At 44.5% G+C, this 27,104-nt stretch overlaps 1 protein-coding gene across 8 annotated transcripts in view; it reads right to left on the bottom strand.

The window, feature by feature from the left end:
* The window catches only part of LOC311232811 (von Willebrand factor A domain-containing protein 5A-like), a 152,016-nt gene that overhangs the window by 66,700 nt on the left and 58,212 nt on the right, over positions 1–27,104 (bottom strand). For all 8 annotated transcript variants that reach the window (XM_084319621.1, XM_084319620.1, XM_084319617.1 and 5 more), the window contains 3 exons: positions 26,371–26,515; positions 8,959–9,038; positions 6,435–6,549 (listed from right to left, as the gene is read on the bottom strand). In XM_084319621.1, the coding sequence (XP_084175747.1) occupies positions 6,435–6,549; positions 8,959–9,038; positions 26,371–26,515 (340 nt within the window). The remainder of the gene's footprint in view (positions 1–6,434; positions 6,550–8,958; positions 9,039–26,370; positions 26,516–27,104) is intronic.

Below are 27,104 nucleotides of genomic sequence, written 5' to 3' on the forward strand. Positions count from 1 at the left end.
GACATGCTTCTGCACGAGGTTTTACACTTCCAAAAGTGAGGTCGAATGCAATGAAGCGAACTGTCATGTTCCGTGGTATGCAGGAATGGAACTCTCTTCCCAGACATGTTAACACTTTGGCTGCCGGAAAACGCCTAAACACGTCATTCCCTGCCATGCTCAAGTTGCCGAAGACGCTTTACAGCATCTTTAATATCAATATTTCAAAAATCTGGGATCGGATTCATATTTCCCCTCCGCTGGCCTGAGATCCACCAGGAGGACCCACTGAGCTCTCTGGCGGTTCAGGAGCGCCATCTGGTGGCCGATCGGCGCAATCGCTTAACAGGAAGTGCTATGGAGATTGTGCTGGTCGGCCGTATTACTTCCGGGCACTAGCTATAGGTTCCGGGACTCGATCTCGACACACTACATAGCGATCGATTGCCAATAACTCGATAAACAACATGATTTGGACGTATATACCATTATACAAGCTGGAGATGGACCGGGTAAATCGACATCCCATAATGGTAAAATTTCTACTCTACGATGATCGCCCAACGGCGCACGGAGACTGGGGTGAGTTTTAGCGTGTAAAGTTACCGTCTTCGATACTAACTGCTATTATCAACATTTGACCCACATTAGATGATTGGTATAACGCTGCCCACGGAATTATAAACGCCCCCTAGCCCATCCGGTCAACATCAGATGACGTGTAGTAACTTCTAGAAGTACGTCTAGTTGGAATTTTTTATATCGCGCTGATTGCCATAAAACTGTATTGCATCATCAATATAATGTATTTGGGGCTATAGATCACGTTCTGGAGAAAGCTGCAGAAAGAGATGAAAACATACTTATACATTAGACCATACTTTACTATGAATATGTGAATGAAAAAGTTTAACGTTGCTACACAATGAACAATACATATAGGACTTTGAATGGGCCCTAATAATGGCAATGTAGCAATAGAATTTAAAAAGTTATAGCCCTGCAAAGAAGGGGACTTTCTCTATAGACAAATAGAGCCGGCAACCTATGGTTGACAATGAATTTAACCCATGGCAGCCAAAGTGTTAAGCAGGAGAATAGTAAATGTCGTTTCAAAAATCGTGGTAAAACAACATTTTCAACCAAAGAAATTGACATTCCCTAATAGATAGTGTGTACGTAAATGAAAATGTATGTGTCTGATAAAGAGATAGGTATATATAGATGAAAAGGCATGTGTCTGATAGGGATATATTATTAAAAGATTGTATAATTGGCTGATATGAACATAGATAATGTATGTGAAAGCTAAATAGTATATTATGCTGTATTGTATTATGAATTAATTATGAGTAGGTATTATTGTATTGTATTATGAATTCATAAGGCGTATATATTGTTGTATTGTATTATGAATTTGATTAGGGTTTTTATTGTTGTTTTAATTGTCTGTATGACATGTGAATGTTGTGAGTGTATAAGTCTGTAACTGTATTTTATGTGTTATGGACCCCAGGAAGAATAGCCCCAGCACTGCTGTGGCTAATGGGGATCCAAATAAACTTAAACTTAAACTATAGCTCATTTGACATCAACTATCAATCGTTCAACATGTGAAAAAGTATAAATTTTTTCATGTATACAGATTCAGCTTTATTGTTGCATCTTTGTCATATTCTCATAGAAAAAAGAGCAAGATTCTTGGGTATTGCCCCCTCGACCTACAGCATGGTAATAAAATACACAATGGAACAATACAATACACAAAAACACAATAAAACCAACATAATAGTGATGTATGAAAAAAGGTGACAGTGCTGAGATATAAAAAGTGCAACAGTAGAATAAATCAACGTAAGGTACTTAAAATACTTAAAACTAATACATTATATATATACAATAAATCTGAGTGACTAAGTAGTGTTCATGAGTCTGATGGCTTGGTGAAAGTAGGAGTCCTTGAGCCTGCTGGACCTGGCTCTGAGGCTGCGGTAACGCCTCCCGGAAGGCAGCAGTTGGAACAAGCTGTTGTTGGGGTGGCTGGGGTCTTTTATGATCTTCCGGGCCTTGCTAATGCACAGACTGTTGTAGATGTCTTGTATGCAGGGGAGCTTTCTGAGCTGTCTTAACAACTGTCTGTATTGCTCTGCGGCTGTGAGCAGTACAGTTCCCATACCAGGCTGTGATGCAGCCGGTGAGGACACTCTCAGTGGTGAATACGTTTGCGTGTTATACCGTGGTGAATATTGTATAGTTTCAGAGTGATCCTGGCTAATTCCTGAAAACGGCGCTATGGAGCAATACGTGAATTTTGCTAAAAGTGTTGGCGTTGCTCGCCTGGACACGCTATTATTTCCAATTCAAAGGTATATAATTGGTATTATGTTTCATCATGAATGCATGAAAGGGGAGGGGAGGGGGTCGTTTTTTGATGCTTTGATCATCACCAACGGCATACGTTTGGGAGTACGTTACATATGATCGTTGCGATCGATGTGAAATCATGGTTGGATCAAAGTAGGATTGATGTCATATAGTCCTTACCTTTACTAGGAGGTACCCCAAAAAGAATATTCTAATTGTCTCATCGCGATTTCCAGTATTGGTGTCCATCGTGTCCCCAACATAATCCGGCACAACACATGCATTGAGGGGCATTGGGCGCATTTCAATGTGATCAGGTGAACCGCTAGACTTGCCTGACCCAAAATACTGCGCCCGGAGGGAATTAAATGTAACACCGGTGTGAAAAAAGCGTTCAAAGGCTGTAGGCCGTAAGGTGAAGGCTGTATTGTTTCATCCCGTTCCCACCTCGGCGGACTACTAAATGTTCACTCTGGGTGAAAGATATATTGGTGTAGATTTAGGAATAAAAAGTTATCCATTTACAATCCTGCTCGTTTTGCGCAATCAGAATTTTAAAGTCGGGACTAGATTTTTCCTCGCCAACAGATACTTGGTCACCACAGAGTTTTATTTGACGTAATTGGTGCGAGTTCACATATATTGCGCTCCACCAATAGCAGCTCTCTTTGTTGCGAGGATACGGCCGGTGGGTGACAACAAATGACATCCACAGATTAATTATCAGAACAGGACGAAAATGGACAAAAAACACCTTCTAAAGTTTGCAAAAAGGTTTCTAAACAATGTTATATGCATCTCACGTCCGTTCAGAAAGAACGTGTACAAGATTTTACACAGACACGGTGGGATAGATATAGAAACTGTCGAACGGTGGCTTAACCTACCAGGCCAGAATCATACCATTGTGGAGACATAAACATTCTTTAGAGATAGATTTGTGTCATAAATGTCATGATATATATCTGTATATCTGTATGTCGTGTATGTCATAAATGTCATGATGAATTGAAAATGGGGGACCCTGATTAGATTCGATTGTACTTTATTGTCATTATATTTGCATACAATGAGATTTGGGACTCAAACCTAAGATGCAGTAATAAAATCACAAGTAATAAAAGAGAAACATAAAATCCTATACAGAAACATTAAATGCTATACAATAAGACAATGTTACAGTCCTGTACAATATACAAAATAACAATATACAGAATAGCAATACACAAATAACAATCAGAGTGTCAGACGGTAGTGGGTGGGTATTGCACTGTGGATATTGTACATCAGGATGTTGCACAGTGTGGGAGGATGGGGGAAAGATGAATTATCCTATACCAGTCTATCTTTGATGGTTTTAGCAAATACATGTGTCACCTGTATGGCCTGGTAGGTTAAGCCACCATTCGCAGTTTCTATATCTATCCCACCGTGTCTGTGTAAAATCTTGTACATGTTCTTTTTGAACGGACGTGAGATGAATATAACATTGTTTAGAAACCTTTTTGCGAACTTTAGAAGGTGTTTTTGTCCATTTTCGTCCTGTTCTGATGTAACGTTAATCTGTGGATGTGAATGAATGAATGAATGAATGAATGAAAACTTTATTTAACAGATTGCAGAATGGGTACAATACAGTATGGCTCAATACATACAATTGTTAAGGGGATGCAGACCTGAGAAAGACGTTTGTCTTGTTTCCATCAGGGTCCCCCATTTTCAATTCATATAGACATTTATGACATACACAACATACATGACATTTATGGCATAGGGACATATAGGTATTTAGTACTGATACATTTGTGACATAAACGGTATTCCAATATACAGTACTGTTACCCCTAGATCCTGACAGAGTATATACATATGATGGGGAGGGGACTGTACGTTAGGAGGGGGTGGGTGGGTGGGAGAGAAATATACATACGGCGGGGAGGGAATATATACATGCGGTGGGGAGGAGACTGTCTATTAGGAGGTGGTGGGGGTTTTGGGCATTTACGGTGGCCAGTTTCAAATTGCAGCCTCCCGTAGGTGCTCTTTTAAGAGCGGTTTTGAATGTGGGCAGGGATTCACATTCCTTTACAGCTTTGGGTAGGGCGTTCCACATTGTTGTGGCATAATTGCGAAACGTGTTTAGTCCCTTGTTTGAGCCGAATCTGGGTTTAACATGATTTGTTGAGCTTCCTCTGGTGTAGTGGTTGTGGTATTCACTGACCTTTGGGAAGTATTTTGACATGTACATGGGCACCCCGGTCGTATAGTGTATCTTGTAGACCAGGCCCATTGCAAGTTGCTGTACTCTGTCGTCTACTCTAAGCCATCCTATGTTGTCAAAGTGGGCAGGGGTGAGGTGGGTTCTGGGGTTCAGGTCAAGTAGTAGTCTGACCAGTTTGTTTTGTGATGTTTGTAATTTTGTTTTAAGCGCCTTTGAGGTGCTTTGGTACCATGAGGTGCACGCATAGTCATAGTACCCTTGAATGAGTGCTCCTGCCAGAGTCTTCAGGGTATTCTTGTTTACCAGAGAGGAGATCCGGTACAAGAATCTAGTTCGTTGGTTGACTTTTTTTATTACATTGGATGCCATTTTGTCACAGGAAAGATTTGCCTCTAGGATGGAACCCAGGTAGGTAATTTCGTCTTTCCTTGTGACAATATTGTCACCCACTGTAACTGAGAAGCCGTCGGTCTTGCTGAGTTTGTTATTTGAACCGAAGAGAATGGACTCTGTTTTGCCCATGTGTAATGATAGTTTGTTATCAGCGAGCCATATGCAGATTTTGCCTAGTTCCGAGCTGAGGGTTTTTTCAACCTGCAACTTGTTCTTGTCAGAGACCAGCAGGGCTGAGTCGTCCGCAAACAGGAACAAGTTGCAGTCACAGGCTGACGACATGTCATTTGCATAAATTAGGAAGAGTAGCGGTCCTAGTATGCTTCCTTGTGGAACACCACAGCTCACTGTGAGGGGGGGGATAGAGTACCGTTTACCTCTACCATCTGTTCTCTCCCCTCCAGGTAGGATTGCATCCAGCTCACTGATTAGCTATCAAAACCAATTGCTTTTAGCTTGTCCATTAGAATGGAGTGATTGACAGTGTCGAAGGCCTTTTGTAGGTCCAGCATGACCATGCCGCAGTATTTGCCCGCGTCCACCTCTTGTTTGATGTGGTCGTTCAAATAGAGGAGGCATGTGTCAGTGGAGTGGGACGTTCTGAAGCCAGATTGGAATTCGTAGATTAGATTTTTTTCCGCCAGGTACTTTTCGACCTGTTCGTAGATGTCATTTGTTGTCACCCGACGGCCGTATCCTCGCAACAAAGAGAGCTGCTATTGGTCGGTATTTGCGAGGAAAGATCTAGTCCCGACTTTAAAATTCTGATTGCGCAAAACGGGCAGGATTGTAAATGGAGAACCTTTTATTCCTAAATCTACACCAATAGATCTTTAGCCCAGAGTGAAAATTGTGTAGTCTGCCGAGGTGGGAACGAGAATCGTTTTCTAGCCACTTCTCAGCCTTCACCGTACGGCCTAGTGGGCGATACTGCCGCTGAACGGTTGGCGAGCAAACACGTATATATACGTGGTTGGCCATGAATGAGTTAATCAAGTCAAGTCAAGTCAAGAGTTTTAATTGTCACGGCATACAGGTATACAATGAAATGCGGGTGGTCTTGCCCGCAACGATGTGCAATACAGTGGTACAACATATAATAGAATCAAAAAAAGAAAAAACAACATTGTGCAGTAAACAGGTAACAGATAACATGGAGTGACATCTCGGTATCTGTACTGTTATTTACAGAGCATATGGGACATGCTAGTTAGCTTTGGTAGTGCATACACTGTTCCTGTTATTCTAATTTAAAGTGTCCTTTTCCTTTTGGCCATAAGTGTGCGTGTGTGCGACATGAGTGTGTGCCCGCTCATGTTAAAGTGTTAAGTGGCTGCTCGTGTGTGAGCGTGCACAGCGTGCGTGTCGTGTGTGTGTTCATGTGTGCTTGTGTGTGGATAGTTCAATGGCGGAAGAATACTGTTAGGAATACTTTGCTGTATCTGTAACATTCAAAAGTACTGCAGACAGTACTTACTTTGGGCTGCATCCTGTCGGATCCTGATATGAACTGGGCGTGGCCTCCTCCCTCCTTGGCCATTCCCGTGATGAGAGCTGTGCTAGCTCCCTCCCCAATGCCAAAAGAGAAACACCTGCAGTGGAATTGGATAGAACCAAAAGAGAAGGGCTGAACAACACGTCCCGTTCGGCTAGAACTGTCTGCAGCTCCTCCCGGCTACAGTTCAATCCAATGGATGAGATGAATAATGTTACCAAAATAAACACAAAATATTTCCTTTCAGGATAATAAGGATAAGGAGTTAAAAAAGACTCTTGTGACTGCTTCTGAGGACATATTTGGTTACTTCTGAGATTCTGATTAGTTTTTTATATATACTGAGCTTTTACTCATAGTATATATATTCAGATTACATTTATTCTTATTGCCTATATTTATTGTGATTTATTACATGGCGTTTTAACATTCGCGAAAATGCTTGATTGTGATTGGTCAATAGCGCTCGGTTGCCCATAGCAGCGGTCAGTTATTTTTCGATAACTGACCACTGTCAGGGGCAACAGAGCAATAATGACCGCTGTTCGCAGCCGGAGCAATCAAGCATTTAGATCGCAGTCATGAAAGCTGCTCAGCATATGCACAGCTGCACTCATCAGTGCAAGCTGCCGGCGATGACAGCGCGGAGCCACAGAACAGAATAACTGCGTCTGCATTTGATCTCGTCTTGTCGATGGTGTAAAATTAATTAGGTATATTGTTAGTAAGTTAGCCATGTAATAAGCAGGATAATGTATAGCTATACTCAGTCATTGTCGCAAAATAATTGACCTTCACTGCGTTTAGAACACCTCGGCGAGGCGCCTCGGTATTCTAAACTCCGTGTCGGTCAATTATCTTGCGACAATGACCTCGTAGCTATACATTATCCCTTACATATATTATGACCAATAGGGCATACAGAACCTCATCTGCACCTTTGTTTATATGGATTATTTTCTGCACCTTTGTTTATATGGTATTTTTTCTTGGTTTATTTTATATTCAGATTACATTTTATTTCCTATATGTATGTCTCTCTTCTATTACCCTGCCCATACCTGTACCCCCCCGCCCCCGCCCCCTCCTCCCCTGTACTACTATGACACCCGAATTTCCCCAAGAGGATCAATAAAGGAATATCCTATCTTGGCAATTTTCCAATATTTCGAATAGCAAGACACTTTCTATAAATAATTTACTATTTTATCTTACCTCTTTTGTATTTTATTTGATGTTACTACTACTACCTATTGTTACCATTCTTGTGTTCATTGATGTTTCTTAATTGTGCACTGTTGAGTCTGAGCTCGAAACACAATAATTTCATTACCTAATTAAGGTCCTTCTCCTTACATACAAAGCTCTAAATGGACAGGGACCTAGCTACATCGCCAACACTCTAATAAATTACACACCAGCAAGAACACTGCGATCATCAGCTGCTGGACTACTAGAGGCTCCCAGAAGCAGTCAAAAGAGGATCGGTAATGCAGCCTTTATCAACTATGCCCCAAAACTATGGAACAAACTACCCCAAAACGTCAGGGAAGCCAACTCGCTAGACATCTTTAAAAGACAGCTTAAAACCTATCTCTTTGCTCAGGCATTTCACTGATAGATATCTGCTACCACCTAGTGGCAAGAGGAAACATCAGGGATATCCTGACACAACTTGTATTTATTCTTACCCTGCCTACTCTTTTACACTGCCTATCAAATTCATGTGTCGGTTATTGCACTTTTTACTTCTTACTGATGACTATTTTTAAACTGAATCATTTTAAACTATTCTTATTATTTGCCTATTAGGATGCTAGATCCTAATGTGAAACACTGTGATTTGCCATATCTTGCTATGCTCGCTCATGCCTGTATTTTTTATGTCCGTCGGTTATTGCACTTTTTACTTCTTACTGATGACTATTTTTAAACTGAATCATTTTAAACTATTTTTATTATTTGAATTACAGGAGTATTACTGAATAGAGAGCCTATTAGGATGCTAGATCCTAATGTGAAACACTATGATTTGCCATATCTTGCTATGCTCGCTCATGCCTGTATTTTTTATGTCCGTTCTATTTTATAATATTTTTATTTTATTTTTTTACTATTTTTAAACTGAATCATTTTAAACTATTTTTACTATTTGTGTTACTGAAAACTGTAAGCGGAGAGCCTATTGGGATGCTAGATCCTAATGTGAAACACTGTGATTCTACCTGTCTATCTTTTTATGCTCGCTTATGCCTGTATTTTTTACTGTTGTGAAGCACTTTGAACTGCAACCTCTGTATGAAAAGTGCTATACAAATAAAGTTATTATTACCTGCAATGCCCCCTGTATTGTTCTGTATTTGACAAATAAAGAACTTGAACTAGTTCCCAGTGACTATCGAATTGTAATTTAGTGAGTTTTGCACATCATCCCTAGTTCTGTGTCGTTTCCAATGTCTCTGTTCACTCGTGAGTCCATGCATCCAGTACAGTGTGTGACCCCCACCTGTGAGAACCGGCGTTGGTCTTTACCAGATCTAGGACCACCTTGGTGTTACACACCTCTCCGTCTGTGAAGATGAAGAGCTGGGGGATGACAGAACAAGACGGTTGAGTTGACACATTCCACAGGGTTCCCACAGACATTACAAAATGAAATTCAAGGACTTTCAAGTACTTTTCCAAGCACTCTTTTTCATTTTAAAAAGGGCATTTAAAAGGATACAATTCAATTTTAAATGCGTAATATTTATTTTTTAAAGTCGGATCCAATATTTATGGCTTAACTCATTGGCTGCCAGCCATTAGACGGGCCACGTGGTAGCACTGCCATGCTTTAAAAGATAGGAGTGCGTCACCTTGTTTGTAGAGCTATAATTATATTCTGTATTATAACTATGGATACAATACTATGGCCCATTTGACATCAACTATCTATCGTTCAATATGTGAAAAAGAATGAATTTTTTCATCCATACGTTCCCGTCTTATACCGTGGTGAATATAAGTATGGTTTTAGATTGGTCTGGGGTAACTCCCGAAAGGCTGAGTAATAGCCTTATACATCAATTCTACTAAAAGCGTTGCCGTTTCTTGCCTGGACACGGTACTATTCCCAAACCAAATCTATATATCATAGGTATTATGTTTCATCATGAATGCATGAAAGGGTGGGGGGGGGGGTAATTTTTTGATTCTTTGATCGTCACCAACGGCATACGTTGTGGAGTAATGTTACACACACACGTTGCGATCGAGGTGAAGACATGGTTGGATCAACGCACGATTGATATCATATAGCCCTTACCTTCACTAGGATGTACCCCAAAAAGAATATTCCAATTATCTGATTGCGAGTCCCAGTATTGGTGTCGTGTCGCCAACATAATCCACCACACATCATGCATCGGGAGCATTTGACGCTTCTCAATCCGATCGTTATAACCGCTCCATTCGCCTGACAAAGAAAAGTGCGACTGGAGACATTTGGTCGTTACACAGGCCAAGATAAAAGGTTTCAAAGGGTGTTCGATACCGCCATCAAGCTGGATGCGGCCGGTATTGCACTTTAGCGATCTCAGACTCATTCCCTATGGTAACACCAAGGTCCCTGGATGAATCATGAATAAAAATACTATCAAATAACGAGTATACTCGTTGTTGGCGTTCAAGAGTTAAAAACCAATTTCCGACAATTAGTTACTTTAACACATCCAGTGCCGTTCACGTAATCTACTTTTCTGTCGCCAGATCGTTGAGTGCCGGAAACGTAGATCTACGTTTCTGTCACGGTATTTCTTTTATTCGCTATTGCCATTCATAATTCACCGGGGCACCTTGTGCATACTGTTCTGAGTGTGTCTGAGCTGGCAGACGGTCTTATACCGCCCTCTAACGCCTTCGGCCATTATTGCACCCCGTTAGAAACGGGTTAGTTTCTTTTCTCTACCGAGCTGCGGCGTGGGGGCGGGTCCTAAACACTCCGGCAAAACACACGCTTGTAGGGATGGTTTGGACTACTGACCCCGCCCGCCCGTTGAAGTGCAATGCCCAAAAACAAGGTTTTTCCTACAGTTGCGCATAACGTTAGTGCCACACATGTAGCCATGGCAGACTATTTGATTCCTTAAGAAGGGCTTGAAATTGCCTGGGTTTTGGTCAAGTCAAGTCAAGAGTTTTATTTGTGACGGCATACAAGTATACAATGAAATGCGGGGGGTCTTGCCCGCAACGATTGTGCATAATACAAGTAGTAATATATAATAATAAGAATCCAATCGAACGACATTGTGCAATAATACAAGTAATCAAAGTAGGGCATATCGGTATATGTACATGAGTTATTTACAGAGCATGGTAGGACATGCTAGGTCCTGTGGTAGTGCAATACACTGTTAGCTACGGATGAGGCACTGGGTCTTTATGTACACTGCTATACAATGCTATATTATACAATCTCAAGTTATACTATACTATTCTCAAAGTGACCTTTCCTTTTGTAAAGTGACCATAAGTGTGAGCGTGTGTAGCATGAGTGTGTGTGTGCTCATGTTAAAGTGGCTGCTAGTGTGTGAGCGTGTACAGTGTGTGTGTGTTGTGTGTGTGCTCATGTGTGCTTGTGTGTGGAGAGTTCAGTGTTCAAGGCTCTGATGGCCTGGGGGAAGAAGCTGAGCCGAAGTCTCTCTGTCCTAGTTGCTGGTGTTCGCCTGACCGCAGCAGCTTGAACAGGCTGTTGTTGGGGTGGTGAGGGTCTTTCATTATTCTGCAGGCTCTGGATTTGCACCTCTTGTTGTATAGGACCTGCAAGGGTGGTAGTGCAATACCCGTGGTACGCTCATTCCAGTACCTCAACCTGATCCCGGTAGGCCTTCTCGTCGTTGTCCGAGATCAGCCCCACCACCACTGTGTCGTCCGCAAACTTCAATATGGAGTTGGAGCTGAACTTGGCCACACAGTCATGTGTGTATAGTGAGTACAGCAGGGGGCTCAGAACACAGCCCTGGGGGGACCCGATGCTCAGGGTGATGGTGTTGGAGGTCTGACCCCCCACCCTGACCACCTGGGGCCTTTCACTCAGAAAGTCCGGTATCCAGGCGCTCATTGCGGAGCTCAGACCCAGCTCGATCAGCTTGTCCACCAGTCTGGTGGGGACTATGGTGTTGAACGCTGAGCTGTAGTCAATGAACAACAGTCTCACATAGCCCCCCTTCTGGCGGTCTAGGTGAGAGAGGGTGCTGTGCAGTACTTGGGAGACGCATCATCAGTGGACCTGTTTGGCCTGTATGCAAATTGCATAGGGTCCATATCACTGGAGAGGGAGGCACAAATGTGATCCTTGACCAGCCTCTCAAAACATTTCATGGCCACAGAGGTGAGTGCCACCGGTCTGTAGTCATTGAGACCTGTTGGGGAGGATTTCTTTGGTACCGGGATAATGGTAGACATCTGTGTTCCGTCAATGAGAGAGCGTCCCCGCCCCCCGCGGATGCCCCCCCCTCCACAACAGCCGGCGCGCCAGTGACGTCACTAGCCGGTGAGCTAGCATCGCCACTGTTTACACCAAACCGAGCATAGAAGGAGTTGAGTTTGTCCGTGAGAGAGGCGTCGTCGCTCCCCATTGAGGGGGCGCTGACTTTGTAGTCAGTTATCGTCCTCAGTCCCCGCCATAAGCCTCGTGTCAATCTGTGCCATTTGTGCCTCCATCTTGTCAGCATACCTTGCGACATACTAGCGTCATGTCCAAGGGGTGTACTTGTACATCAAGCTGCCTCACGCTACGGAAACAGGAGATAGGCTCCTGCCCCATGTGCCGTTACGGCTCAAGAACCATTGGTTCTCAAAGGCAACTTCTTGTCAGCATACAACCTCTTAGCAAGTTTAACAGCCTTGCGCAGAGTGTAGACTGTTGTTTTATACTTGTCCATATTTCCTGTCTCTCTGCCCAGGTTGTAAGCAGTGGTGAGAGTTTTCAGAGCTGCTCTGATAGTACTGTCCACCCACGGTTTCTGGTTCGGGAACACCCTCGCCTTCTTTGTGGGGACGATACTATCAGCTAAGGTTGCTATGAAGCTAACAACAGTGTCTGTGAACTCGCTGACGTCACTGGCGCTTCCTTGGAACATATCCCAGTCGATGTCCTGAAGCGTGGCCTCTGATTGGTCGGACCATCTCTTTACCTCACGTGACACGACGGCGTCACGTGATCTCTGCCTGTAAGCAGGAATGAGCAAGATGGAGTCATGATCCGATGTGCTAGTAGCCCCCGCCTTGTAGCCGGCTCTGAACGGGGTGTAACAATGATCCAGCGTATTTCCTCCCCTGGTGGAGCAGGTGATGTGCTGAAAAAAGGATGGCATCACTTTCTTCAGATTCGCCTGGTTGAAATCACCGGCTATGATCATTGCTGCGTCCGGGTGTTTAATCTGGTGGATGTTGATATGTCCCTGTAGCTCCGCCAGGGCCCTGGCGGTGTTCGCTTGGGGAGGGATGTACACCGCAGTCATGATGATAGCGTGAACTCTCGGGGAAGATGAAACGGTCGACATTGAATGGCCCGATGTTCCAGGTCCGGGGAGCATGAACTGGAGAGTATCTTTATCTCCTTTGGGCTTACCCAGCCGTTGTAAGGAGACAGACACCCCCGCCGATGCTCTTACCGGAGGCTTCTGTACGGTCCGCTCAGAAGACGGTGAAGGAGTCCGAGGGAGAGACGCTGTGATCCGGAGTCGCTGGTTTCAACCGTGTCTCGGTGAAGCACATGATGTTACAGTCCCACACCTCTCGCTGGAATCGGACCCTCGCCCGTAAATCATCCATCCTGCCCTCCAGCGAACGTGCATTCGCCAGAAAGATGGATGGGATCGCCGGACGGTAAGCAGATCTTTTTAGCCTTAATCTGATTCCGCCTCTCCTGCCCCTGTGTTTCTTCCTGCTGCCGCTTTTGTCGTTGTCTCTGTCCCGTCTGATCTCCGATGGCCAATCTTGGCATAAAGTGTCTCTAAACTCCTCTTTAAGTCCGGAGTTTAGGTCTATAAGTGACTGGCGGTATGACGTCCCCGCCAGTGTGGTTTCCATAAAAAAAGTAGTACAAATAAACATAATTACTAAAAGTAAGCACAATCGTTGCGGAGCAAACCCAACGGCGACTAACCTGAGCCGCGCCATTGTTGTACATATGCATATGTTGTACATATGCTCCCGAAATGCTCCCGCTGTTTGGCTGTTTCTATGTGCAGTGAAAACTACTCCAATGTTTTAGAACCTAGTCATTGATTTAATTCAGGGTAACCTAAGATTAGCCGCGGAGCTAACACTAGCTAATCAAGCTCACAGAGAGAGATTGATTGATTGATTGATTGAAAACTTTATTAACAGATTGCAGAATGGGTACAGTACAGTTCAATACATACAATTGTTAAGGGGATGCAGACCAGAGAAAGACTTTCGTCTTATTTACATCAGGGTCCCCCATTTTCAATTCATCGTAATAACAGCTGACAGCAGGTAGTACAGGTAAAAAAATAAAAAAGTGGGTGGGGGCTGTTGTGTAAACCTTGTACTCTTTAGTTCACATATAATAAGAGACGGAGAGCGTGTGATCACGTTGACTGTTTGTTTACTAGTAGGTAAGTCAGGAAGTACCGTGCAACATACAAACATGTCTGTGTAGCGACACGAGCCAATACCTTACAGGACAGGGGCGAGCGGGGACCGGGGAGGGAGCTCTGTGTGTGTGTGTGTGTGTGTGTGTGTGTGTGTGTGTGTGTGTGTGTGTGTGTGTGTGTGTGTGTGTGTGTGTGTGTGTGTGTGTGTGTGTGTGTGTGTGTGTGTGTGTGTGTGTGTGTGTGTGTGTGTGTGTGTGTGTGTGTGTGTGTGTGTGTGTGTGTGTGTGTGTGTGTGTGTGTGTGTGTGTGTGTGTGTGTGTGTGTGTGTGTGTGTGTGTGTGTGTCTCTGAAAGACCAGAGACAGAGAAGTCAGAGGTATAACGACCTGTTGAATGCAACTACGGTTCAATAGATTAAATTAGTTTAAGATATTAAACTGTAGTTACATTCAACAGGTCGTTATTCAATAGATTAAATTAGTTTAAGAATACAAACATTCAAAAAATAAAAAAAATTTAAGAGAATCTCAAATACATAATTGTATTTAAGTGTAGGCTATAGTTAAAACATATTTTTTTACAGTTTTTGTATTTTTATGACATGGGGGCTCAACAATAAATGACAATCAGAAATGTCAAGTTGCATGTTGTTATTCTAACCAGCTTAGTTCTACTTTTGTGGGCACAGACAGAAAGATGACAGACCATGAAAGACATAAAACTGGATGTTGGCTTTTTTTCCTTTTCTTTTTTTAACCTTTTTGTCATCTGAACATATATCAAAGGGAGAAAATATTACGTCAGGCTTGGAGATCATTCTTCTGAGAAACATGACACCTACTTCGGAGTTCCACAGGGGAGCTGCCTTGGTCCATTATTATTCTCACTATACTGTACATGCTGCCACTCGGAGACATCATTAGAAAGCACAATGTATGTTTCCATAGTTACGCAGATGACACACAATTGTACATCTCCGCTGAACCAAATTATCACACAGCTATAAACTCCATTTCCGCCTGTCTCTTAGCAATAAACAAATGGATGACGAACAACTTCCTAAAATTAAATGAGGGCGAAACTGAAATCCTACTAGTCGGTCCTATAACAAAAAGAGAAATGTTACAGAGCAATATGGGGCAACTTACTCCTTGGATCAAAACCGAAGTTACAAGTCTTGGTGTTATAATAGACTCAGACCTAAGCTTTAAATCACACATCAACAAGGTGACAAAAACATAATTTTCCACCCTAGAAACATAGCTAAGGTACGGCCGTTTATAAATCAAAAAGATGCTGAAAAACTGATCCATGCCTTTATCTCAAGCCGACTTGACTACTGTAATGCACTCCTCACTGGCCTCCCAAAAAAAAACACAGAACGACTCCAACTCATTCAAAACTCGGCAGCTAGGCTACTAACTAGAACCAAGAGGAGAGACCACATCAGTCCTGTATTAGCTAACCTACACTGGCTTCCGGTAACATTTAGAATTGATTTCAAGGTCCTCCTCCTTATATACAAAGCACTAAATGGAACAGGACCAAGCTACATTGCAAATTCTCTAGTCAACTATGTGCCTCCTAGAACATTGCGATCATCTACTACTGGTCTATTGAAGGTTCCAAGCCACAGTCTAAGGACAATCAGGGATGCAGCCGTTGCAAACTATGCATCAAAGTTATGGAACACACTACCTGTTGCAAAGGGTCAGATTAAACTGAATATATGTATCGTTTGATATACCTTGTATATTATTTGTATATATACACGGAATATCCCTTTACCTGCGTACAAACCAGAGTAATATTCGCTCTCCTATTGGACAGCCCCCCCAGGCTCCAAGCAGTCTCGCACTCAGACAGGTGCAGTGGGCGAGTTTGGGGCATGTTAGAACATGCCTTTGGCAGTGTAGTGATTCAGGACCAAAGTGACCCGGTTGGGACTAGATTGTCACTTAAGTATAAATACGGTGCAGGTGTAAACAGCAGTAGTTCATTCAGTCTTACCAAAACCTTAATGCCTTCACCACGAGTCAACGTGCAGTGAAGTGAGCAACCTTGCATCTAAATAGAGCATTGAGAACCGCGTGCGAATAGAATGTTAAAGTGTCAGAGTTTAACGCAGTAACGTTGAGTTCGACTTAATCTAATGTGAAGTAATAGTCGATCATTTATAGTGTATCGTGCGGCTACAGTTCTTCAGTGACCAGCATTACCACCGGTTCGTCGTGTATTTAGCTAGTGCACTTATCCAGGCTGTGCGGCCTAAATCCGTGCCCACACCCGAGGAGTCCTAGGCGAGAACCGTTGGATATGTACACCGGAGAATCTACACCGGCGATTGCAGAACCATTTCTGGTTGGATTATATTGCTTTGGGACCGTGACCACTGGAGAAGAGAACTGTTGATCCCACTGTCGTTTGGGATTTACCCCCGTGAGGATCATCACTCGGGCCCGCCTCTTGGAAGGGGCTGGCTGGCTGTCGTCAATGCTGTCGAGCATACTGGATTACAACTGTTGCTTTGTCTGCTGATCAAGGGAGTACATGCACCGGCTCCTGTATCTGGAGCCTCGTTATTCCTCGTTGACCCAGACTTTGTACCCGAACATTCCTCTACCCCTACCGGCCTTACACCCCGGAGGGAACCCCCCAGTGTCTCCAGCTGGTACCGGTGTGGCCAATATAATTGCTATACCACAGGTGGCGTCAGCTTAGACCCATCCTAGTATTCATACTATTCTCATTGACTTATGCTCTTGAGTCTTGACTGACTTTACGTGTGTTCTTCGCCATACAAGCGTCAGCCTAATTCTCAATCTGTAACCTAACGTTGCTTAATAATAATAAATAACCCTCCAATAGAACTTTATGTGTCAATGCCGTATTCTTGTGTGGGTGTTCACCATATATATTCATGTACTGTATGGCCAGTAATTAAAGTACATAACTAGTAGTGGTTTAATATATCACAATCTTTAATACAGTCAGGGTATTGTAACCCCTCAGGACATTAGGGAAGCTATATCTCTTAATATTTTCAAAAATAAGCTAAAAATGTACCTCTTCACCATAGCCTTCTAATACACTCTGCTGTACTGTAGCACTATTTTACTCTGTCCATTCTATTGCATAATTTTACTATTTATTCTATTCTACTATTCCATTATTGCACTGTATTATTTTATTTATTGCCTGCTGATGGCCGTTTCAGCAAAATCCGTTCAGCGGTTATCGAGTTACATGCCGATATGTGAGGCGTGCGCCAAAGACAATATCGGACATCCCTAGTTGTAACCAATGAGTGTGGCTTTCCAATGCTACCCCACTTGGGGATGAGCGAATCAGGGATCTAGGTGAAAAGTCACGAGCGAAAACAGGAAGTAAAAAATGCGCCGAATGCATTGAGTCTATGAGAAAATGGAAACCTGCAGACCTTTTTTTTCTCATTTTACCAAAACCGCTCTATATCGCAAATTTCTTAACAGATTTTTATAAAATTTGAACATGTACTACACAAGACTTCAGGCTATGGATCCAGGGTGTTTTTTCAGCCATACTTTTGGATATTGCAACTACTACAGAAAAACGTGAGAAGTGAAGCGTCTGTCTGTGGACTCAGGGAACACGCTACAAGCGGCACTCGATTGCACAGACTGGAGCGTGTTCTGTGAAAACACAGATAATATAAATGATTACACTGTAACAGTGCTGGACTTTGTTGGTACTCTGGTAGAAGAAACAATCCCCTCCACCACAATTAGAGTTTTCACAAAACCAAAAGCCTTGGGTAGACAAATCCGTCCGTGAGGCTCTGAATGTGCACACCTCAGCCTATAAAGCCGGGCTTGTGACAGTCAACATGGACGAGCACAAGGCGGCAAGATACATCGTAAGGAGGACAGTAATAGAGGCAAAAAGGCGATACAGGGATAAGGTGTAACTTCAGTTTGAACAGGCTGATTCCAGAGGTATGTGGCAAGGCCTCAGAACAATGACAGATTACAAAGGCACTGAATAATGCTGAATAATGATATCTCCCTGGCAAACAAACTCAATACCTTCTATGCACGGTTTGAGGCTGTAAATAACAACAGCCTACAGGCCACTGCAATGGAGAGTAGAGCCACTGCCGATGGAGACTCAGTGTTCAGGATAACAGAACATGCGGTGAGGAGGACCTTTAAGAAAGTGAATACCAGGAAGGCAGCAGGACTGGACGGTATCCCTGGTCGCGTCCTAAATGTCTGTGCCGACCAACTGGCCCCGGCATTCACTGACATATTCAACCTGTCCTTAGAACAGTCTGTCATCCCCACCCGTCTGAAGAAGTCCACCATTATCCCTGTACCCAAAAAATCCACGCTGCTTGACTCAACGACTATCGCCCTGGTCTGTAGCTCTCACCTCCATAGCCATGAAGTGCTTTGAGAAGCTAGTGAAGGGTTACATCTGTGCCTCCCTGTTTGCATATCGCCCCAACAGGTCCACGGAGGACGCCATAGCCCATGTGCTGCACACAGCAGCATCACACCTGGACAAGAGGCAGGGGAACTTATGTGAGAATGCTATTTATTGACTACAGCTCAGCATTCAATACCATAGTCCCCCCCAAGCTTGTAGTCAAGCTCAGAGACCTGGGCTTGAACTACGACATCTGCCAGTGGGTCTTGGACTTCCTGACAGGAAGACCCCAGGTGGTGAGAGCAGGCAACTGCACCTCCTCATCCATCACTCTCAACACAGGTGCCCCCCAGGGCTGTGTTCTGAGCCCCCTCCTCTACTCGCTGTACACACATGACTGTGTGGCACAGCGGAACAGCAACACAATTATCAAGTTAGCTGATGACACAGTTGTGGTGGGCCTGATCTCTGCAAACGACGAGAGGGCCTACCTGGGAGAGGTAGAGAACCTGGCGCTGTGGTGCCGGGAGAACAGCCTCTCCCTGAACGTCAGCAAAACGAAAGAGGGACTACAGCCCCCTCAGCATCGACGGGGCACCGGTCGAGAGAGTGAACAGTTTTAAGTACCTCGGAGTCCACATATCCGAGGACTTGACATGGACCACACACATTGACAGTGTAGTGAAAAAGGCACGGCAGCGCCTCTACTTCCTTAGGCGTCTAAGGAAGTTCAAAGTGAGTCAGAAGATCCTTAAGAACTTCTACTCATGCACAATAGAGAGCATCCTGACTCGTAACATCACCTCCTGGTTTGGGAATAGCACCGCACATGACCGCAGCAGACTACAGAGAGTGGCCCGTTCAGCCGAACGCACAATTGGAGGTTGGCTTCCCACTCCAAAGACTCTAGTCACCCAAACAACTGCCTCTTTGAACTGCTGCGGTCAGGCAAGCGCTACCGGAGTCTCATGGTCAGTACAGAGAGACTCGGAAGGAGCTTCTATCCCCAGGCCATCAGGATGCTCAATGACTCCATTTAACAACCCATCATCTACACTCATTGCACACACATCCACACGCACTTTTAAACAAACTCACCTTAACACTCACTTTAGACTACATTCATACCTCATTTGCACCTTACCTCAAAGTTTTGTATCTCATTTTCTGCATTGTACCTCACCGTTTACTCATTTTACTCACTGTACTTAGACTGTACCTAGGTTGTACTTTATATTGTATATGTATATTGTATATTCCTCTTTACTTACATTTTTACTTTTCTTTTACTGTATGACGCACACTCTGGGGCTCATACAGAACCAAGCATTTCATCATAAAGTATGTGTATTTTATTGCGATAATTAATAAACAAACTTGAAACTTGAACTTGAACAAACTTGAAACATGCCAGATTTAGCCTCCAAGAAAAACAACAAATTGTCCATGAATTAAAAGGCAGACTGAAATCGCAGCAGAGTACATTATGTTCACAGGAGCTACAGCCAGAAACCATGCAGCAGTGACGGCTTTATTGTGGCTGAAGAAATATTGTCTGAACGGTCAGATGCAAACTGGCTGTGTGACTTTGCTATGTTGTGTGACATAACCGAGCATCTCGCCCAATTGAATCAGAAGCTGCAGGGACGCAAACAAGCCCCACCCAGCAACAGCTTCTTCCCCACTGCCATACGGACACTGAACTCCCTGTAGCAACCCCCCTACCTCTGCTGTTATGGACATAAACTGTGATATTGTGGTCTTTGTAACTATGTATCTATGTATTTAACTGCATGTAGTATGTATGTATTGTAAGTAGGGATGTCCGATATTATCGGCCTACCGATATTATCGGCCGATATCTGCATTAAAATGTGATATCGGAAAATATCGGTATCGGTTTTCAATTTTATTATTTTTACATTTCTATAGAAATGATGTCCGATATTATCGGCCTACCGATATTATCGGCCGATATCGGCATTAAAATGTGATATCGGTTGATATCGGTATCGGAAATTAACACTTTGATCGCCATGGTTAAATTCATAATTTACCATCCCTAGCCAGCTCTATTTGTCTATGGAGAAGTTCCCCTTCTTTGCAGGGCTATACCTTTTTAAATTCTATTGCTAAATTGACATTATTATGGCCCATTCAATGTCCTATATCTATTGTTCAGGGTGTAGCAACGTTATACTTTTTCATTCACATATTCATACTAAAATATGGTCTAAAGTATAAGTATGTTTTTATCGTTTTCTGCAGCTTTCTCCAGAACTTGATTTATAGCCCCAAATGCATTATATTGATGATCAAATACAGTTTGGTAGCGATCGGTGCCAGATAAAAAATGTCAACTGGAGGTACTTCTAGAAGTTACTACGTATCATCTGATGTTGACCGGATGGGCGGGGGGTCGTTTATAATTCCGTGGGCAACGTTATATCATTCATCTAGTGTGGGTCATATGGTCATCAGAGCAGTTAGTAAAGAACACGTTGGAAAATAACGCTGGATCTTACCGTATCTTCCTCGCGCCGTTGGACGATCAGCTTGGAGTAGACAGTTTTCGATTATGGGATTCTAGATGAACCATTTCCAGGTTGTATAATACTATATACGTCCAAATAATGTTGTTTATTGAGTTAGGGCGAGCGATTGATTATCCAGTGTGTCGAGATGGAGTCCGGCTAACGATCGCGAGTGCCCGGACAAAATATGGATGAGCACTTCCTGTTTGGCGCGTCACTTCCTGTTGGCCGATCTGCCGATCGGCCACCAGATGGCGCTCTTGAACCGTTAGACAGTTGAGTGGAGCTCAGCAATATATCTCAGGTCCCCGGAGATATATCGATCACAGATTTTTGAAATATTGATATCAAAGACGTGTTACGGCGTCTTCGGCAGAATGAGCATGGCGGGGAAAGATGAGTTCCAGCGTTTTCGGCGATTAAAGTGTTAAGAGTTGGACAATATCGGTATATCGGTATCGGTAAAAAAGTCAATATCGAGCATCCCTAATTGTAAGTGATGTTATATGTTTCCCCAAAGGGATTAATAAAGGAGCACTTGACACTTGACTAAACATAAAAAAATAATGTGGGTGGACCAAACGTCAGACCCACCACCAGCCTTTTTTGAGCTGTACAGTGTGTGTGTCTGTACCTCGTTTATGTGAAAAATCAGGACAATTTCAACACTCACATTCATGAAATCAGGACACGCTACCAAATGAGGACATTTTTGACATCCTGATTGAGTTTGATGAGCTATTGTAGTGTGATCGTTATTGACCTATTTTATGCCTATTCTTGTGTCTGCATGTTTATGTCGCACTACTTTTATTGTCTTTTATACCTATTCTTATGTCTGCAATTTATGCATTGTTACTTATTCTGTTACTCTTCCTGAACTACCTCTCGCCCCCCTGCCACCCCCACCCGCCGCACCGCTAACCTCGATAACCTTCGCTCCTTCCTCCCTGCTCCCCCATCCATCTCCCTTGCTCTCCTCAACACCCGTTCTCTCTCTAACAAATCACCTCTGATCTATGAACTACTACTGGACAACAACCTTGACCTACTCCTCCTCACTGAAACCTGGCAACAGCCCTCGGACTTCTACTCCCTCAACCAAGCTACCCCCCCAAATTACAGCTTCATCGCCAAGCCCCGCCTCTCTGGCCGAGGGGGGGGTCTTGCCGTTTTCCACAAACTCTCCCTATCCATCACTGAACTGCACCTAAACCTCCCTCCCATGCTATCCTTTGAATACCTTGCCCTATCCCTCCCCAACTCTATCACTGCACTACTCCTCTACCGCCCTCCAAAGCCTCATCCCTCTTTTCTAACTGAACTTTCTGATCTCCTGACCATAGCCTCCACTCTCTCCACCCGCCTCCTACTTACCGGTGAACTCAACATCCATGTTGACCAACCAAACTCAAACCTCACTCCTGACTTCCTCTCCCTCCTTGACTGTTTTAGCCTCACCCAGCACATCAACTTCCCCACCCACAACAAAGGCCACACACTTGACCTTGTTTGCTCTGCCTCCCTACCCATATCCAATCCTCACCCCATCCCATTCCCACTCTCTGACCACTACTGCATCCTTTTCTCTGCTCCCCTTCCCCCACCCCACCACTCCAACAAACGCACCATCTCTTTCCGTAACATAAAATCCATCGACCCTGGGGAGCTCCAGTAGCTCACCGCGTACCTCGAACGCTATTTCGGCGTCGGGGACAACCGTGCGCGTCACGGATCTGGGGTACACGAGTTCGACTCCCGGACTCGCCGTATTTTCTCAGAGTGTCTTTCCCCCCATCTATACCCCATTCAACCTGTTTCTGTCGGTCATACTTGACCAGAAAAAGCGATAAACGCGAAAAGAACCAGCTGACTGGTCAAAGTTTAAAAAAAAAAAATCCATCGACCCTCTCACACTGTCTCAGTCCATATCCTCTGCCTTTCCCCCTGACTCCACCCCCTCTAACCCTGACGACTACGCCCTCCTCCTCAACTCTACTCTCTCTGACTCCCTTGACTCACTGGCACCCCTGAAAACCATCACTGTCTCATTCACCACCTCCTCCCCCTGGTACACTCCGGAACTCCGCTCCATGAAGCAGACCGGCCGTCAACTAGAACGCCTCTATAAAAAAAAACACCTCACCATCCACGCCGACCTCCACAAACAGCACGTCTCCTCCTACCGTGATGCACTCCAAGCTGCCAAATCTGCCCACTACTCCACCATCATCAACAGCAGCAACCGCAACCCCCGGACCCTCTTCTCCACTGTCAAGAAACTCCTACAACCCCCGGACAATAACTCACTCTCCTCCCCTGACCTCTGCAACTCGTTTCTCCTCTTCTTCAATAATAAAGTATCTCTAATCAACAGCTCACTGACTGCCTGCTTCGCCAATTCCCCCACCCTCGCCCCCCCGACCAACATTTTTCCCCCACCCGACTCCATCCCTCCCACCCCTTTTACTGCCTTCGCCCCAGTTGACTCCTCCTTCATCATGGACCTCATGACCACCTCCAAGACCACTACCTGCTCCCTTAACCCCCTACCCACTACTCTCACCAAAACCTGCCTCCCTGCTCTCATCCCCCACCTCACCGCCCTTTTCAACCAGTCACTATCCCTAGGCCACGTCCCCTCCCCCTATAAACTCGCCGCTGTCACCCCTGTCCTCAAAAAACCCACTCTTGACCCATCCAGCCTCTCCAACTACCGCCCCATATCCAATCTTCCTTTTTTCTCAAAAACACTGGAACGTATTGCTGCCTCCCAACTCCACTCCCATCTCCAGTCCAACACCATCTATGAACCCCTTCAGTCTGGCTTCCGTCCCGCTCACAGCACCGAAACTGCACTGGTTAAGGTCATCAACGACCTCCTCATCTCCGCTGACTCCGGTGCCCTCAACATCCTGATCCTACTCGATCTCAGTGCAGCCTTTGACACAGTGTGTCACTCCATCCTCCTCCAAAGGCTGCACCAACTGGGTGTTGAGGGCACAGCACTTGGCTGGTTCTCCTCCTACCTCACAGACAGACACCAATTCATCTCCCTCTCCGGCCACACCTCCTCCCCCTCCCCAGTCACACAGGGGGTCCCCCAAGGCTCAGTCCTTGGCCCCCTGCTCTCCATCTGCTACATTCTCCCCCTTGGTCACATCATCCGTAAATACCACCTCAACTTCCACTGTTACGCTGACGACACCCAAATCTACATCAGTACACAATCCCCCCACAGCCCACCCCTCAGTCACATCGAATCCTGCATCACCGAACTCCAAACTTGGTTGACTCACAACTTCCTCAAACTGAACAGTGACAAGACTGAACTTCTCATCATTGGCACCAAAACCACCCTCACCAGATCCGGACCCATCACACTCACCATCAACGACTCCACCATCACCCCCTCCCCCCTAGTCCGCAACCTTGGTGTCCTCCTTGACCTAGGGCTGGGCGATATGGAAAAAAATCATATCGCGATAACGATATGATAATTTTATTTTATTTCTCGATATCGATAATTATCGAATTGTTATAAGTATAAAAAAAAATAAAAAACATTTTTACAACAGATGTATGTTTATTTTGCAGCAATTCTTTGTCATTGCCGCCATCTTTAGTGTTACATCCCCTCACACTCCAGTTCTCAGGCTGCAGCTGGTTTAAAAGCTAAAGTAAACCGGCTTCTCTGCTGGCTGTGGCTCCAGAGGAGTTGAACAGTTCTGGCTCTGCTAGTTTATTTTCGATCTTTTGGCGCTTTTTTGGTGGACAAACCACCGCACATGTGCACTGTGACTCGTGACTGGAGTCTAGTTCTGCTAGCACACATAGCCTACTGTGTACAGACGGTTTCAAAATGTATTTTAAATTAGAAAGCAAACAAAATAAATGGACAAGAGAAAAAGAAATCTGAATTTGGTAAGTATTTGGACAAGCAAAGCCATTACTTTAAGTTGCAGGCAAGAAAGACAAGTCTGTCCACTGTCTCTGGTTTTAAAACTGCCCTGTTGCAGGTAAAAAAAAAGTTAAAAAAATAAAAATAAAAAACGATTTTTCGATTTTTTTTTAATTTCGATATTCGATATCGATTATTAAAATATATCGCGATATTTATCGTTATCATTATATCGCCCAGCCCTACCTTGACCCCACCCTCTCATTTGACCCCCACGTCCGCTCCATCGTAAAAATATCCTACTTTCACCTCCGCAACATCGCAAAAATCCGTCACTGCCTCTCCCCCCCCGCTGCTGAATCCCTCATTCACGCCTTCATCTCCTCCCGCCTGGACTACTGCAACTCCCTCCTCACTGGTATCACCTCCCGCTCCCTCCATAAACTGCAAATGGTCCAAAATTCAGCCGCCCGCCTCCTCACTAACACCCGGTCCCGCGAACACATCACTCCTGTCCTCCACTCCCTCCACTGGCTCCCGATCAAACACTGCATTAACTTTAAAACACTACTCCTCACCTTCAAAGCCCTCCACAGCCTGGCCCCCCCCTACCTGACTGATCTCCTTCTCCCCTACCGCCCCACCCGTTCCCTCCGGTCCTCCTCCACTGCCTCCCTCACTGTCCCGACATCCAAGCTTAAAAACTTTGGAGATCGGGCCTTCTCTCGCACTGCACCCCGACTCTGGAACTCCCTCCCCCAGTCCATCAGAGACTCCCCTACACTCTCCACCTTCAAAGCTCGCCTCAAAACCCACCTGTTCTCCCTTGCCTTCAACCCCCCCCACCCCTAAACCCCCCCCTCCCCTCCAACCTGATTGATGTCTCCAGTCTTTTTTGTGCTATCAGGCTGTCTCCCCTGTTCCCCCCATGGTCTCATGATCCTTTTGTTTTTGTTTCTTTGCTTTCTTTGTTGTTTTTGTTTTTGTTTCTTTGCTTTCGTTTCTTTGTTTGTACTCCTGCTCCCGACTACTGTCAGCGACTTCGGGTTATTGAGAAGCGCTATATAAATTAAATGAATTATTATTATTATTATTAACTATATGCTGATTTTATGCCTATGTTCATTGTATACTAACTGATGTGGGGCACTCTGGACTGCGATCCATGAAAAGAGTTATTCATATTTATTATTATTATATTGTAAAAATATTTATGCATTGAAAAGTCTTGACGACATAGAAAATGAGGGTGACCTCAATTGTCTTTGAGAATAAATAAAGGTTTGATTGAATTGAATGAATTGAATGAATTAGGGTTATGTTTATTAGGGTTAGTTACAGAATGCACGTCTATGTAATGATCTCATATTTCACTTAATCAAATGTGTGTGTGTGTGCGTGCGTGCGTGCGTGCGTGCGTGCGTGCGTGCGTGCGTGCGTGCGTGCGTGTGTGCGTGTGTGTGTGTGTATTACTTGTCTGGGCTGGCTGGGGATGCAGGGCTGGCTGTAGATATGTTTGAGGGGTTGAAGGATCTCTGTTCCTCCCATATCAGCTTGCATCTTTTCCACCTCCTTCAGAGCCTTTTTCATGGTCTTCTGGCTGTACTCCACACTCTTCCTGTAAATAGGACGAGACATTTGTCACAAGACATCCAAGCTTCCTCTACCTTCACTATACATTTAAAGGTAGAATGCCGTCAAACAGCAACCTCTAGGCAAAAGAGCCCCGGTTGGTATTTGTTTACATTTTTGTTTTGGTCTGATATGTGGGTTGGAGTTCAGTAACTCAAATAAAATGTATTTGTAAGGCCCGACAACACACGTTTTGATTGATTGATTGATTGAAAATGTTATTAACAGATTGCAGAATGGGTACAATACAGTACAGCTCAGGTGGGGTGGGAACTGTACATTGGAGGTGGTTGGGTGGGTGGGTGGGGATGGGTAGGTGGGGTGGGGGTAACTGTACATTGGATTATCGATGAAACCTTACTTGGTTCCAAGAAGAGGGTCTCGTGTATTACTGGGTTTTTCAACCTGTAACTTGTTCTTGTCAGAGACCAGCAGGGCTGAGTCGTCCGCGAACAGGAACAAGTTGCAGTCACAAGCTGACGACATGTCATTTGCATAAATTAGGAACAGTAGCGGTCTTAGTATGCTTCGTTGTGGAACACCACAGCTCACTGGGAGGGGGGGGGGGGGATAGG

The sequence above is a fragment of the Notolepis coatsorum genome, assembly GCF_963971535.1.
Source record: "Notolepis coatsorum genome assembly, chromosome: 1".
Lineage (NCBI taxonomy): Eukaryota > Metazoa > Chordata > Actinopteri > Aulopiformes > Paralepididae > Notolepis > Notolepis coatsorum.